Source organism: Podarcis raffonei, chromosome 8 (assembly GCF_027172205.1).
Source record: "Podarcis raffonei isolate rPodRaf1 chromosome 8, rPodRaf1.pri, whole genome shotgun sequence".
Taxonomy (NCBI): Eukaryota; Metazoa; Chordata; class Lepidosauria; order Squamata; family Lacertidae; genus Podarcis; species Podarcis raffonei.
The window spans coordinates 73186764-73204102 of NC_070609.1; the positions used below are offsets into that span (position 1 = coordinate 73186764).

The 17339-nt window shown below is 48.4% G+C and overlaps 1 protein-coding gene across 7 annotated transcripts in view; it reads right to left on the bottom strand.

The window, feature by feature from the left end:
• Positions 1-17339, bottom strand: part of AGRN (agrin) — a 241442-nt gene that overhangs the window by 132596 nt on the left and 91507 nt on the right. For 5 of the 7 annotated variants that reach the window (XM_053400804.1, XM_053400803.1, XM_053400805.1 and 2 more), the window contains one exon: positions 8902-8949. In XM_053400804.1, the coding sequence (XP_053256779.1) occupies positions 8902-8949 (48 nt within the window). Of the gene's footprint in view, positions 1-8901; positions 8950-13848; positions 15359-17339 lie in introns of those variants that run through there. The other 2 variants (XM_053400810.1, XM_053400809.1) reach the window with 1 other exon arrangement.

Genomic DNA, 17339 nt, shown 5'->3' on the forward strand with positions numbered 1-17339 from the left:
ACGTCTGGCGAACTGCTCTCGGTTGTCGGAAAAGGAAGCACCTTCAGAGCCTAGGTCTCTCAAGTCTGCGGAGAGTCTGGGCCAGGTCTGGTGGCCAAAAGGATTAGGACAGGAAAATGGATGGCATAGCAGCAGGCTGCTGAGACATCAGAGGAGCCCACCCGGGTGTGAAAACAGCCTGGGAAATGAGCGCGGAGGCGTCATTAATTATCGATAACGCCTGCGCACAGTAGATAAACAAGCCAGCACGCCCAAGGAAGCAGGTTGATGGAACGATCGCAGCACCTCTCTTTAGAAACTGCTCACACATACACACCCCCCCCCCCCCGCTCAAGTCTTCTGTGGCTGGCTGCACCCCCACTTTCACTAAACTTCTCCTCCGCCGCCAGTAGCTCTACATTTGAAGTGCCCTGAAGGCTCACCCAGAGCTGCAGGGCACGATTAGAGAAGGCATTCGCTGTGCCCCAAGAGAGTTCCTCGCCTTGCAAAGCAGCAGTGCGAGATTCTGCTGAAGCACACTCTGTGTGTGCGCGCGCGCATGTGTGTGACCCATATTTTTCGAGCCTGGCTCATTCCTCATTTAGGAGGAAAGCCGGGAAATGTGTGTGTGTCTGTGTGTCACAGAGAGAAAGTGTGCAAACCAACCCTTGGCGCTGGCTTCACCGGCTGTTGATGCTCTCAACACCAGAGTGCTCCTTAGAATCACTGAAAGGGACCCTTCGAGGCCGTTTAGATCAATCCGCAGCTGAATGAAAGGACCTTGCGGTGGTGGCATCCCAGAGTCAGATGGCCGGCTGGCCTCTGCTTCAAACCCCACGGTGAAGGAAAGCCCATCCCTGCCTGACGCAGAGTCAGTACCATTTTCTAACACCTCCTAACATCTCCTAACGTTCAGCTGAAATCTGCTTCTTCCATAGTTTCCACCCATAGCTTCTGGTCTCTGGAAGAACAGAGAACATGCCCACTACATTTTCTGCATTGAAGCCCTATGGAATCCACTTCCCACAGGAGACAGTGATGGCCAACCAACATGGATGGTTTGAAAAGAAGATTAGGCAAATCTATAGACTCTCCTTCCTTGGAGGTTTTCAAGTAGAGGTTGGATGGTCACTTGCCATGGATGATTTAGCTGAGATTCCTGCATTGCAGGGAGTTGGACTAGATGACCCATGGGGTCCCTTCCAGCTCTCAAATTCTATGATTCTATGATCCTATGGGAGGACAAGGCTATTGACAGCTACTAGCCATGTTGGCAATGCTTTCCCTCTGTCCGAGGCAATATGCCTCTGAACACCAGTTGCTGGGAATCACAGGTGAAAAAAGGTGATGTTAGATTCAGGTCCTGCTTGTGGGTTTCTTATAATGGACACCTGGTGGCCACTTGGAGCACAGGACACTGGACTAGATGGGCCTTTTGACCAGATCCAGCTGCAGGGCTCTCTTATATTATTGTTGTTGTTGTCACCATTATTATATTTATTTTTTACATCCCGCCTTTCCCCCAGACTTGGGTTCAAGGTGGCTTATTTATCATACTGCCCTTGGGTGGCTTTAAAAGGGGATCTGGACAAATTCACAGCTAGGATAAGGCTAGTAGCAGCTGCTTGTTAAGATTATTTATATATCGCCTCCACTATTTTTAGAGGCTCATTAAGAAAATAAGGCAGGAGGAGAACGGCGAGTCCAAAACACCTGGAAGGCATTGCAGTGGCTATGCTTGACTTGGGTGATTGACAGCTGGAAATGTTTTGCCTTGCCAGCATCAGATTGGTTGGGGTTACCACTTCCAACTTGTAATGGCCAGAGGGGGAAGACAGACTGAATCCGACTGCTGGAGTCAGTTTGCTTCGGAGTGCCAGCTTCTGGGAATCACAAGTGGGGAGAGTGGTTTTTGCATTTGGGGGCTGTTTCCAAGGCCCTTATAAGGGAATGGATGGGGTGGGGGAGCACTGTCACACACACACACACACACACACACTGAAGGAGGGCTTGTAGTACAGTTTCTCCTTACCATCCCTGCCAAGGATGGAAAGCAAGAATATCAATGTGGAACCCTTGCCTTCTGCTTCCTTACCAAGCAGGTTGTATGTGGATTGGTTCAAGAGAGGAGGGGCAAGCGAATGGGCAAGCCCTGCCCCACCCACTTTTACTTCTGGCCCCGCCCACCATGGTCATGTGGCTCTCAGAAGGTTGCTGAGAAGGGAGGAGAATGCAGCCCATTGGGAACGGTTCCTTGCCTGTGCTCTGGCCACCCCACCACACTTGCCAACCCAATAAAGCAAATCCTTACACATCCTTACAATTGGGCCGTATCAGCAACAGCTTCCCCAAGCTACCAATTTAGTTCTTCTCAAGGGGCTTCTACCCACGCTTGCTGCTGTCATCCGTTATCATCTATGCAGACAAAAGTCATAAAAACACTTCCTCCCAAAATGTGCAGGCCAGTGTGGTCTCCTGGTTTTGTACATCCATTCCCCTTTATTGCTATTATTAGTATTTTTTAAAAAGAAGCCCTACTAACAATTATTGCAGTCTTTCAAGTGGATATGGTGCCTTGTTGCCCTTGGTTACACGAAAAAAGGAAGGTAAAGGGGGGGTTTAGGGCCCCCTGGACCAGCTATGTTAACCTGACGTAAATTGTTCTTAACATGTGCCAAGTTGGAGAGAGGAAAAGGCAAGAGCTGAAATTTCACATGATGCAGGATGAGTCCGATTTGAAAGCAGAGGCTGCAGGCACACCATACATATTAAAGCACATTTCCCCCCATCCTCCAAGAATCCTGGGACCTGTAGTTTACCCATCGCAGAGCTACCATTTGCCACAAACTATAGTTCCTAGGATATGTGGTGCATCTGCAGCCAAAATCTCTGAGTCCGGGGCACTGTAGACTCCAGCTGAGACATGGGGAGTTGGGGAGGGCTGCTTCATTGTGCATAATGCACCACCATCCTGGCATTTTGCAACTGGCAGCCTGGTGCAGAATCTGGCTCCCCTGCCAAGGATATTTTTAAAATGTGAACCAAGCTTCTAGCCCTCATGGCTGCCGCTTGGGGAAGAATGCTGCACCTGCTGAAGCAAAGTTTAGTGTATGTGCGGGGGGTGGGGAGCAAGCGCTTATTGGGCAGTGTCTGTGATGTCTCCATTTCAAGTTCTCTTGTCCCCTTGCCTACACCAAATCAGGGCCTCAGATACATGCCAGGCATCTGCACACACAACCCAGCCTTGTAGCATTTCCACATAAGACAAGATCACCCAGCAAATTAAAAGGAACATGGTCCTAAATTTAAAAGGGGAAAGAAAGGGCAATACTGTTGTTTTTCTTCAAGAAGCAAAGCAGCTCCGCAGCAAGCCAAGAGATGTGAGGCACAATATGCTACAGACTCCTCCTCAGAAAGAGATTGTGCCTAGTACATAAGGGCAAGATGTGTTGTTTTTTTTAAAAAATGCAACATGTCATCTGGATAGGCTTGGTTTATTAATATTTCACAGCGTCAAGATGCAAGCTACACCTACGTTCATTTTTATTTTTAAACAAGACACCCTGGGTCCAATTATAGATTAATCACATTTTGTTTATCATGGCATCCGTCGCTTTCCCATTCTGACAAAAGATAAAGAGAGGAATTAATAAACCATTAGTTGATTGCTGCTTTTTAAATTGGTTTGAACACCAGTATGTTTTGAATTGGGGGTAAGGGGACTAATGCATGTAAAGTTACAAACGAGCATTTATTTTACCTATCTGAAAAACAGTGTTCTCAAAGCGCACAAAAGTTTCAAAAACCATATTGTCAGAAAAGCATTATTAAATGTCTGGATCAGATACAAAGACTTGCTGGAAAATAAAACTCCAAGGTGGCTATCGCCAATGGAAGCAAAGGCAGTTAAAAAGTTAAATATGGAGTCGAAGTGGCCAAGATACTGGGAAATTCTGGAAAAGGAAGGGGACAAACTGAGATTGCAGAGTTTTGAGAAATTAAAAGGGAAGGTGAGAGATTGGCTGCACTACCATCAAATAAATGAAGTGTTTAAATTGGACAGTAAAATTGGCTTCCAGGTGGAAAAATCAAAATTGGAGACAGAATTGTTAGAACCCAGTACCAAGAATTTGTCAAAAATGTATAATCTTCTGCTGAAATGGAATACACAGGATGAAACGGTTAAATCAGCTATGATTAAATGGGCTCAGGACATTGGTCATAATATTTTGTTTGCTGATTGGGAAAAGTTGTGGACCACCGGGATGAAATTTACGGCATGTAATGCCTTAAGAGAAAATATTATGAAAATGATCTATAGGTGGTACATAACCCCAGTCAAGCTTGCAAAGATTTACCATTTGCCTGACAATAAATGTTGGAAATGTAAGGAAAAGGAAGGTATATTCTTTCACCTCTGGTGGACGTGCCCGAAGATTAAGGCATTCTGGGAAATGATCTATAATGAACTGAAAAAGGTATTTAAATATACTTTCCCCAAGAAACCAGAGGCCTTTCTCTTGGGTATTGTCGGCCAGGGGGTGTTAAAGACAGATATAACTTTCTTTATGTATGCCACAACAGCAGCTAGAATACTCATTGCGAAGTACTGGAAGACGCAAGATTTACCCACACTGGAAGAATGGCAGATGAAGGTGATAGACTACATGGGCTTGGCAGAAATGACGAGCAGAATCCGAAACCAGGGAAGAGAAGCAGCGCAAGAAGAATGGAAAAAGTTCAAGGACTATTTAAAGAAATATTACAAAATTAATGAAAGTTAGAATGATGTTGGACTGGAAAGTAAATGGTTACTATTAGTAATGGTTAAGACAAGGAGAATAAGGAAGATTAGTTTAAATTTTAATTAAAATAAGGGAAGATTTGCTGAGTAATTGATAAAAACTTGGAATACAGAAAAGGGAGGCATGAGGAAGTCGGGGAAGAAAGGTATAAGAAACTAAGATACGAAATGGTACATGTTTTTTATTCTGTTTTTGTTTTTTGTTTGTTTATGTATTTGTTATATGTTTGTGTTGTTATAAAAATCTGTAATAAAAAATCATTATAAAAAAAAGAAAAGAAAAACAGTGTTCTCAGGTAAAATTATCAGTGGAGTCTAAAAAATAAGTAAATTGGTATTTCCTGTGATTCCACCCATACCCACCAGGTTCCATTTGGGCTCCGCCCAAAACCTGCCATTTTCCATTCTGGTTCTAGGCTTCTCTTACTGTCATAAATATTCGGGAGGGAACACTTTTTCTCACTCACCCACTGCAGTGATACCCCAATAATCCCCCCCCATTTTGAAATCCTGTCTCCTCAATTGACCTTTGCCCTCATCAGTTTTGATTTAATCCCCATTACTTATGGACAGTTTAAGCTGCCCAACAAATGACTCTGGTGGGAACCAAGCAAAACACTTTGCTACAAAAATGTGCCCCATCTGCAAACTGATCTGCACTTTGCAGGGACAGTTCAGTTTCTCTGGAAGGCACCTGCAGAGTGTTTCTCAAACCTTGCTAAGTGATGAAGGTCCTCCACTGCCAGATGACAGTAGAGCTTGATTTTTAACAAATCCTCATCTAATTGTTCAAACTGATACAGGTATACACTGCTAAAACTGAACTGCTTGATAGCTCAACTCTGAGCTCTTGCCAAGCACACTTTGCAGGTGTATCACTCAGTATTTGAAAGATTCTCCAAATTGGCAGGGACAAGAACTTGAGCAGCTGAAAGTGTGACAGTTTCAAAGTCTGGAACACACTAGTGCAGGAGTCAGCAAACTTACTATGCCTCAGTAAGCGCCGATCGTGCGGCGGGCCGAGGGGCGGGGGAGTGTGTGCCCATACGTGTGCCCATACGTGTGCGCACATGCTATTTCCGGCGCACTTCCGGGTCGGAGAAGCACCAGAAATAGCTTGTGCACATGTGCATGGGCCTCCTCCGACCCGGATGTGCACTGGAAATAACGCTTGCGCATGCGCACAAGCTATTTCCAGTGCTGCTCCAACCCAGAAGTGGGCAGCCACACAGCACAGTGCCGGTAAGAGCGGGAGGCAGGGGTCACCGCAGGCCAGATAAACGAGTCCCTCGGGCCTTATCTGGCCCACGGGCCTTAGTTTGGGGACCCCTGCACTAGTGTCTTTGCAGTACCTCCTCTTCTGCACCATCATCTAAATTCACCTTGGGGGTGGGCGGACATACTTTACAGTTTCAAACCCATCACCATTGCTTCTCCCTCTTTGTCAATTATGACAAGTCTTCTCTATGCTTCTTGGTTTCAAAACTCAAAGACAACATATAATTTTGACAAGGGCTCACAAAACTCCAAAAGTGCTCTCTTTTTCTTCAAGGGGAATACAAGAAACCCATTAACAATCTCTTGCCAGTTCAGTGGGCATGTGGATGCAATTTGCTAAGGCCGTATATATGTATCCTGATATTAGGGAAAAGCTGTATGAATGCAAACCACAGCCTGCTAGGGACCCGCCTGGTGCATTATCTGTGCACAAGGTAGGTTTGCTTTGGCAGTAGCAGTGAATTTAAATGACATTTATATTTAACATACATGTATATATATACATGGGCTGGCATAAAAGCTAAGTGCAGAACACAGCCAAGATTTCTCACTTACCACATACAGCTTCCTCTTACTGGGCTGCATGGCTTTACAAGGAAGATAGAAAAGCTGGAAAATTCGGCAAACACCGCCACCAAGATTCCATTCTGACTCCGCCCATGCCCCCCCAAGATTCTACTCTGACTCCGCCCATGCTCCTGCCAAGATTCTATTCTGACTCCGCCCATGCCCCCCCAGATTCCATTCTGACTCTGCCCATGCCCCCGCCAAGATTCTATTCTGACTCCACCCATGCTCCTGCCAAGATTCCATTCTGACTCCGCCCATGCCCCCCAAGATTCCATTCTGACTCTGCCCATGCCCCCGCCAAGATTCTACTCTGACTCCACCCATGCTCCTGCCAAGATTCTATTCTGACTCCACCCATGCTCCTGCCAAGATTCCATTCTGACTCCGCCCATGCCCCCACCAAGATTCTACTCTGACTCCGCCCATGCTCCTGCCAAGATTCTATTCTGACTCCACCCATGCTCCCGCCAAGTTTCCACTCTGGCTCCATTCATGTTCCCCCCAAGATTCCATTCTGACTCCGCCCATGTCCCCGCCAAGATTCCATTCTGACTTTGCCCATGCTCCCACAAAAACTGCATGTTGGCTCAGCCACACTCCCATCAAGATTTCATTCCAGCCTATGTTTCCCCACTTTCCATAGCTGCTTTCCCACTGCATTCCATGGAGGAAATGTACGCTCAGTACATGGAATCTACAGACACAGTTTGGTCACAGGAAGGTGCGATGAGCAACATTGAATAACGAAAGGAGAGGGAAGGGTGGCATCCTAGACGATGGGAAGGGGAGAAAACTTGGAGGAGAGGGATAGAGATTACAGTTGCAGGCAATGTACCCTAAAATTACGGGGGAGGGGCCTCTCCATCCCGCAAACACATGTCTCCTTGCTGCTGTTGCAAATGGACTGTTCACTGTTCTGGTTTGTGGATAAACTGCCAATAATCCCTAAACATCAGTTGAAAAAGTGATGCAATAGCTAGAGAGTTGTTTTCTGTTGGGAAGATTGGGGTGGCAGGTCCAAATGCCTTCTTCAGCCCTTGGGAAGCGACAGCATCGCATTCATGCACTGCAGAGCGCCTGTCTTTATACAGGAGGCACACAGGGTTGCACACCATCACGTCTGAAGTAGGCATCTTCATCAAACTCACATCCATGCACCGGGGGAATTACCCCAAGAGGATGTGTGCAGCTTCACCAAATGAGACAGCGGGAGAGAGTCATCTTCTGTAAATGTGTGAAGGGCCCTCATCTCTGTCCTCATAGGGTTGCTTATCAAATTGGAATTTCACTGAAAAGTGCTCCAGAAAGGCAGAGAACAGGATGTTTGGCCTTGCAGAGAAAGACAGAAAAGTGGGACTCTCACGCATAAAGCAAAAAGAGTATTTTCTTTTCTTTCCTTCTTTTTTCAAAAGGGCTGGGATCTGTGGACTTTTAATTGGTTTAAGGCGGCCTTTGCCAACCTGGCGCCCTCTGGAAGTTTTGGGTGACAGCACTGGCATCTCACAGCTCTGTTGGCTGGGACTGGTGTGAGCTGGTGGTGCAAAACATCTGCAGGGCAGCAGCCTAGCCAAGACTGGTTTAAACAGTGTATCATGATACTAATCATTGCCATCAGCAGCAGAGTAGCAGCATCAGCAGCAATGAAGAATTTGAAAGACAGATATTTTAAAATATTGGGCGTTTTTTTAAAAAACAGGGAGAACTTAAGCAAAGCCTGAGGCTCTGGTACGTAAAGTTTAAATAAATCATTTGATTTGTACATTTGTTTTAAAGCTATTCTGTCATTCAAGCGGTTGGTGGAGGGTTGAACAGAGTCTTTCCCCTACCCCTTTTGAAATCCCCACAACCCTGTGAAGTACACCAGGGCAGGAGAGAATGAGGTCCCCAGAATCACTCAGCGAACAGAGATTTGAACCCAGGCCCCTAGTATGCTGTTGACGTCAGCATACTATTGTATAATCATCAATGTTAACGACATCACACACATTGCAACAAATATATAGGTGTTTTTCCTAGATTATCGCTACTGGGAAATGTCTTTTCTCTCCAGCTGGCAAAAGCAGTATCAAACAGAACATTGGTGCACAATGCGCTCGCTCCGTGTGGGGAGGAAGGGGGAGGAGTCAGGAGCAACGAGGCAGGGAAATAGATCACTGGGTCAAAGGAGTGTTCCTTTGCAGGAGGTATCAACTCCACCAGATCAGCTTTCAAGTACCGAAAACCAAATGTTAGGGATAAGATCTGGAATTTGCTTTAGTCCCACTACTCACCGTCCTGTGGCGTCGGCAGCGGCTGTGGAAAATAGTACCCTGGTTTGTCTGCAAAACAAAAGATTGGGGGGGTGGCATTAGTTGAGAGATTCAAGAAAACACTTCGAGCCACAGAGCTGTTGGCTGTTATTCCTCACTTGCACATGGCACTGTAACAAACCAGTATTCAGAAACATCAAGGTGAACTCCGAATCCCTCTCAACGATCTGCAGATCAACTCAGAAGTAAGTCCCGGTGACTGCAAAGGGACTTACTTCCAGGTGAGCATGCTGTGACTGCAGCTGGAATGGTTTCTCCAAAGCTGGATCGTTCCATACTATTAAACCGTATGCCCTAAACACCAATCTACAAATGAGGGTGCTGGCTGCCTCCCTGAGTAACTACCTGTTCTGGACCTGCTTCCTGCCAATCAGCCATGTCTTTGCAGCAGCTGTAATAGATGGATTCAATCATGTAGAACAGGGTTAGCCATCCTGGGGGGGGCCCAGCTGCCGTGGGACCACACCTCTCAACAGCAGAGCCTAGCCAGCATGGCCAATGGTCACAGATGTTGGAAGTTGTAGTCCGGAGGCGACCCCCTGATGTATAGCAATGTGGCTAAATATGATTTGCCTTCAAGCAGAGGTAAATCTGTCGTGCCTCTGAACGATGCCCCATTCTGGGCTTGATTCCTTCCAATGGGGAAGCCTACCAAGGACAGGCACTCATGCAGAGTCAGAGGGGCAGGCTCCCTTGAGAGCAGGTCAATAAGGCTCCAAAAGTAAGCCTTTTTTGGAGCCATGCCCGTCTCCGATGCTAATTCAGTATCCACACACAAAAGCACACACAAAAACCCAATAGTAAATATATTTCTCTTCTAGCACTGGGGGAGGTAAGGGATGTGACAGCAGCTGCCTTCGGCAAGTCAATCTGTCAAGGCCCCTCCTGACCCCAGCTGCGATGCAAATCAAACTATTTATTACCTATCGTGCAAGGGTCTCCCAAGACACTGATCCATCAAAGCCATTTGAGTTGATTGGTGGCCTGTGTTTGCAAAGCTGCCGCTTGTTATCCAGTTTGGTTGGGGGAGGCCGGGAGAGGAGGGGGTGTCATAAAAGACAGGAGAGGCATAAGCAGCACTAAAACTGCCACCTCCACAACCCTGACCAAAAGAACCTCTTTTTTTTCGTTCTGCAGAATCAAGGAGTAAAGACCCTATTCGGGCAGCAAGCGCGGGCCAATTTAAAAGCGGAAAGATGCATGCTCGAATACGGCCCACCCTGTGTGTAGAAAGCTAGCATGTCATAGAGAAACCGGAGTCATAAATACAACTAGGCAACATCTGGAAAGAACAGCATACTAGTTTGTTAGAAAAACAAAAAGGCTAACATACCCTATGTCTACCACTGCAATGTTTGGACCCTGTTTTTCAGGGTTTGGTAAGAAATCAAGGCTCTAGTCGTCTTGGCTGTGATATTAGTTGGGTGTGCCCAGCAGTAATAACTATTTCCAGTGGTTGGAGGGGGGGCCTTGCATTTAAATCATCATCACAGAGAATGCCCCATCGTGCCTGTATAGAGCAATCCTCTAAAAAGAGATCACTCTCCAGAAATGTAAAATGAGTACAGCTTTTCCCGGGGTGTGTATGTTTGTCCTCTGCTAACACCCGTTGTCACAATCCAACCACAGCTGTCAAATTTCCACATCTGCTTCTGTATGTCTGTATCTCCTCTCAGACCACACACACTTGCATACACGCCCCCCCCAGCATTTTGTACAACGCTGGGTATAAAATAGCTGCGTCTCGATAGAAAAGCCACCCACACACTTAACTGCCACACCCCAGTCTGCTTCTATATCCAGCACAAGAAGCACTTTAGGGATTCTCAGAAAACAGAGGCGAGCCTTGAAAATCCAAGCCAAGGGCAGAGCCTGGAACCCCATTTTCTTTCGTAGGATCTCAGCCCTGTGGCATGTGAAGTCAGAATGAAGGACAATGGTGCCCCAGAGCTTGTGCAGAGCATTGCTCCTTTTCTTATGTATGTGGGGTTGGAACAAGAGTAGTCAACAGAGTGCCCCTCTAAGGTATCGTTGGACTCAAAACATCCATCACTTCCAGCCAAGCCTGGAAGATGGGAGCTGCCACTCAAAACTGATTAGGGATTTCCAGGACAAAAGGTGTGAACTCTGGTCAAAAGATGTCATTAAGAACTACTCGTAGGTAGCCTGCAGCTAACACCAGACATTTTGGGAGGGAGTTGTTTACTACAGGTTACACTTGGCATGGGGACCCTTCTTCAGCCCAAAGGCGGCATTCTCTCCTAGGCAACCTCCCAAAGGCTGCATGCAAGCAGTAGGTGGAGCCAGAGGCTAAAGTGGGCAGGGCAGGGAATGCAAATTTCACCTTTGCATAATAGGCTAGTTTCCACACACACTCAAGGAGGGTTTGGAGCAGGGCCAGTGAGGGGGTGCGGTCTGAAGAGTTTTTCAGGGGCCAATTAGAAAGGCAGGGAGGGTCACATGTGGCCCCCGGGCCTGAGGTCCCCCATCCCTGCTTTACAAACAAAAATAGCAGAGGGTTGCTTGTTGACGGGAAGCAACATTGGGAGAGGACAGCTGAAAAAAGAAGTGATGGGGAGGAGATTTCGCCACCCAAAGCCTCCTGGCTCCAAATCCCTGTTTCTGTCACCCACAGAGATTCAGTTTCAAATGCCTCTCCCTGCCCCCCTTGACTACACCCGTAATCTGGGCTATACCTCTATCATGCCATTTTAAACAACTACAGCTTCCCCCAAAGAGCCCTGGGAGCTGCATTTCAGGGTGCTGAGAGAAGACACTGATTCACCTCACAGAGACACAGTTCTCAAGAGTGGTTTAACAATTGATCCCTCTTCCCAGGAAACTCTGGGAACTGTAGCTTTGAGCGGGGTAGAGGGGTCTCCTGACAAATCTCAGGACCCTTTACAAAAACAGACTCTCCAGGATGATTTGGGGGAAGCCGTGGCTGCTGGAAGTTGTAAAATAGCGCTTTAAATTTATGAGGGGAGATGGGGCCAATACAGGATGTGTCTGTCAAAATTGTATGAGAAAATGAAGCAGTGGAAAATGAGGTTTCATACCGGGTAAAATTTAGGTTGGCGGAAAGAGCGGGCCGTCTTTTGAGCATCATTGGGCAGAACTTTATATTGATAACGAGTGCTGTGATTCGCAGAAGTGCTTTGAAATGCAATATTAAAAACGTAAAGAAGGGCCCTGGTGAATGAGACCCATCTAGTCCAGTTTCCTGTTCTCACAGAGGCCAGTCCAATGGCTCAGGGATGCTCAGAGGCAGGGCACAAAGGCAAGAGCCCTCCCTCACCTTGGCTCGCAAAAGGAGCCCTGATGGATCAGACCCAAAGGCATCTGTTTGCTTTGTTTTAGTTTGCTCCTGAGCATCTGGCAATTCAGAAGTATACTGCATCTGGGCATGGAGGTTCCATCTGGCCATCAGGACTAGTAACTGCCCCTCCCTAACCAGGGCTGTGAGCTACGCACAATGCACCCTCAGCACAGAAAGCACCATGCATTAGGACATGAGATTCAATACCCAGAGAACATCAGCTTTCACTTAAACACACACACACAACTAAATATAAGCACATTCAGGCTCTAGGGGCTGTAAATGTAGATTCCTCCAAGGAAGTGTTTGAGCAGCGATTCCACTTATCTGGGGATAGGAAAGCAAGATGAATGCCATACCAGATGAGACCAAAAGGTCCGTCGCCCTGTATCCAACACTGCCAAGTCAGACGCTTCTGGAAAGATTGCAAGCAGTGCACGAAGGCAGCCCCGGTTATCCTCCTCCTTGTCCCCAGCATTTGATATTCAGAGATGCACTGGGAAACGCAAGGGGCTGCCTCGTTACCCCAGGTGTTTGTCCCTGTAGCCCAGTACTGTCTACCCTGTCTGGCAGCAGCTCTTGGGGGCTTTGGTAGAGAAGGGTCTTACCCATCGTCTGTACGTGATCCTTCTAACCCTAACCTGGGACGACATCTGCATGTAAGAGGGTGCTTCGCCACTGAGCTACAGGTCTTGTAGGAAACAACACAGGAAGCTGTCTTCTATTGAGTTAGGATTAACATTTGCTTTCCTGGGTTTCAGCAGAGAGTCTCCCCCAGTTCTACCTGGAAATTGAACCCGGGGCCTTCTGCATGCATCGCAATGCTCTACGCCCATCCACACACCGAGCTGCAGCTCTTCCCATATTGTGAACACAGCAATTTGACAAAGACTATGTCCACCTAGCTGATAATGTCTGCATTGACTGGCAGAGCACCTCCCTGGGGTTTAAGACTCCAGCAGCATTCATAGCCCCAAGTAGAAAGGCCGGGAACTGAACCTGGGACCTTCTGCATGGAAGGCAGCTGCTCTGCCACTGAGCTACAAGGTCTCTCCTCTGAATAACCGTCTCTGCACATGGAGAGTCTGCTTAGCTATGACAGCCAATAGCAAGCAGCAGCCCGACGCGCTCCCCCCCCATCCATTTCAGGTGGGGCATCAATGCCAGGCATAAGGCATATCTCCCCTTGCTCCCGTGGAATGGGAATTAGTTCAGAGACACAGCTCAGAGCGAAGAACGCAGCTGTTGTGTGCAAAACAGTTTTTATCGACAGGAGGAAATCAAAGAGGCACGAAGGGGTTGCATCCCATGTCAGTCCTACTCAGAGCAGGTTACTGAAGATGACAGACTTTGGCTTGCTAATTTCAGCGGGTCTGCTCTGAACAGGACTCAAGTGGAAGCAACCCAAAGTCCTATGGGGCCATCCCTGTTCGTTCAGCCTGCATTTAAGTGTCAGCAATGCATTATAGGTTTACTAAGCAAGCAAATTAAGAGAGCCACACCCTCCGAGCCACACCCATGTTGCCTTTAAGCTCCTCCCCCTTGTTTTTCCCCCGCCACTGCCGCCACGTGCCGAGGGAGACACCTACAGTTGTTGAGGAAAAGCAGGACGGCGAATCCTAGTGTGGAGGTGGCCAAGAGGATCAGGCAGATGTTGCAGGGGATCATGAAATATCGAACCACTAGGGAGACTTTGTGCTGGTACATCCGGTCCCTCTCCAAGGAGCCGGGCCCCATGGGGTACTGGCAAGCGGTCATGCCGCTCACTGGGGCCCAGGCCCCAACTGGGAGATCCAGGATAGCGGTTACTCTGGGCACAAGGAAGCTTTCGCCCCTCGCTTGCCCGTTTCCAAAATGGTGGCTGCGTTCTAAGTGTTCTCAGGAACTGACATCCTCAGGCTGGCCGACCGGCATGAGGGATTCAGAGTTCAGGAGGAAGAACCAAACATCGCGCAGACCATCTTGAGGTTGTAATCCAAATCTAGGCGAAGGGAAACCTAAGCCAAAGGAACTGGTGTCCCGTCAGACAGCTTCCCCTTTGAGGGATTCGAAGAGTCATCCTCTCAGAACCAGTCATGAGCGCTGGGGTTCCGTCCTCAACAAGCAATGCCTGCCATTGCAAAAACCGTGAGGGAGACTCTGAAGGGGCCCCCTGACTCTGGAACGCTCCCCAAATCTACCATCCGATTAGGAGAGAGGCCAGCTGGGGAAACAATGCAGGATAACTCCATCCAACGGTAACTCCTTCAGCAGACAGCTTTCGCGGAAATAAAAGGGGTTATAATCCTGGTTTTCAAGACTTGTCAAACCCTCAGACAAGGAGGAGTATGCTATTGTGGAGAAAAATTAGAGGGTGAGCGGGGGGAGAGAGATCTTCCAAGAACCGTGAACATTAGTTGAGTCTTTGGGGGGGGGTCCTCACAAGGCGTGGTTCACTATTAAACCGTCGACCCGGTTGTTGGGTGGTCCTCAGGGCTGGAGCGAGTTCCTCCAGCCCATGCGCACCTCTGACAATGCGTGTTGTCAGAGAAACGCATGTTGAAGAGAAACACAGAAGAAGTGAGAATGAAAACAGACCCCTGCATGTGACACACACACACCCCGAAACTTAATCCAGAGAGGGAGCTGATGAATTCTCTTATCGCCAGGAGACGGGGCCAGAATCCCCTTTTCTCTGCTTCCTCTTTCAAAGGGATTCCAAAGTCCACCGAGGGCTCAGCTGCGGTTTCCTCGACAGCAGCTGGCGGCAGGGCTCTCTGGCTGGCGACGGGCTCTCTTGATGGGAGACGGATCCCAAGCTCCTTTCACCGATGCCGGAACAGCTGCTGAGATGAGCTAAACGCACCGCCACCTTCTCTCCCTGCACAGAGCCAGCACGCCAGCCCTCGCTACCGATTCCTCACACACCAGAAATAAATAAAACCATCCCAAGAGTAAGAAGCATAAAAAAGAAAGGAAACGTGAAATGCAGGTTTGCAAAAGGGCACAGAGCCCTGATTCAAGAGTTCTGGCAACACAGGGTGCCACTCGCGGCAAAGCTCAGGATCGGAAACCGACAGGCGTACAACGCACGCCCAAGTTTCTCAAGCCGCCCCCCAACGACTCCAAGCGAGGAAACGAGACGACTGTCCGCGGCCGTTCCTTGGCTGTCCGTTGCCATCCCCTGGGCACCGCTGCAGCTTTGCTGTCCTCACCCGGTGTGAGCTGTCCATCTCCGGACGTCGGTCAGCGGTTCCATCCTTCCCTGACCCGGGTCTCCCTCAAAGCAAAACCAACAATGCAAGAGTTCGGCTGTGGCAAGGAGGGGTGTTGGAGGCTCTCCTCCGCGGCTCAAGAGGTGGAGAAGCGGTTAAAAACAAAGGAGAGAAGATAGCGGTGTGTTCCGGAGGGAGCTGCTGCCATGCAAAGAGGAGGCAGGACCCCTCGGGCACCACCCCCACTGCTTCCGAAAGATACCTCTGGAGCTACGGACACCTGTCAGCATTTCCAGGGAGATGGGAGGGAGGGGTGGGGAAGGAAGGCTCCCTTCAGCTCTCCCTGCCTCCCTGGAAGAGAGCGAAAGGGAAATTATCTCCCCTCCCTCCGCTCTCTCTCGCTCTCTCCAACCCCCGCCCCCCTCGACAAGCCCCGCGTCTCATTTGTGAACTCAAGATGTTGAAAGGGGCGGAGAAGGCAGTGTCAAAACTCATTATGTGTCTCTTTCTCAGCCACTCTGAGCTTCTCGCCTCTCTGCACACGCACAGACACACACACACACACAAAAGGCGCACCCTCTGTCAGCAGGCAGGCACATATAGGCTGGGTCGCCTCAAGAGCTGATTTTTTTATTTTGGTATTTTTGAGTGAGTGGAAATGCCAGGGAAGATCCTGGCAGGATGGCGTGTCAAAAGGGGGGGGAGGATAGCGATATGGATCGCGTTACAAGATGTTATGGAGTACGCAGGGCAGGGTGTGGGGGGGGGCAGAGAGAAAGGATGGGAAGGCAGAACAGGAGATCGCTACTTTTTGAAGGAAGGGAATTCCCTCTTTAGAAAAGCAGGAGGAATCGTCCCAGAGTTGTGAGCCAGGTGGATGTGAAAACAGAGAGGGAATTAAAAACACCCTCCTCCAAGTCTCATAAAAGGAGATGGAAATTTTCACATTGCAAGTGACATTCTTTCTCTCAGCTGCTGCTTCTCAGCTGGGACAAAGCCTGGGATGTCTTTTTTTTTTTTTTTAAGACTGACAAAAATATTCAGAGGAGAAGCCTATCAATAGTTTATCCCCTCTTCCCCAGCTAAATGAAGCTTCCAGGCTCCAAAGCAGTATATCTCTGAATACAGATTGCTAGTGGATAAAGTCTGATGAGAAAGCATTTGCCACCACACAACTGCTTGTGAGTTTCCCAGAAACACTGTCTGCCCACTGTCGGAATTATCAAAATTTTCTGCCTTAGCGCACATGTGCTACGACAGCCCGCACATGCGCACTGATAACAAGAATGGAGTGTGATGTGACCTTCAAAATGGGATTCTAGAGCAGACAAAAGGGGAGGGGGCTTTGCATGCAGAAGGTCCCAGGTTCAGGCCCCAGCATCTCCAGGTAGGGCTGAGAGAGACCTCTGCCAGAAAGCCCAGAGAGCTGCTGCCAGTCAGGGTTGACAATACTGAGCTAGATGGACCAATGGTCTGAGTCACTATAAGGCAGTTTCCTATGTACCTAGCTGATCACTGTAGGAAGCAGGGTGATGGACTAGGTGGACCTTTGGTTTGGTCCAGCAAGGTTCGTCTTAGGTTCTTAAAACTGCCATCTTACACACTTGTGAAAGCCTTCACTAACCTAGTGCCCTCCAGATTTTTGGAGACTACAATTCCCATCAGCCCCTGGCAGCACAGCAGCTGCAGGTCAAAACATCTGGAATGCACCAAGCTGGTAATGGCTGCTCTAATGCACCATGGGAGCTGCTGCTGCTATACAAATTCTAATAAATAATAGTAATAATGAGCATGTTTCAATTAACCGCTGCACTAGTGGGAGCTAGTCCAAGGATTCCTGCCAGTGCAATGGAATTTTGCCCCCCTCATCTGCCCATGAGCACCCC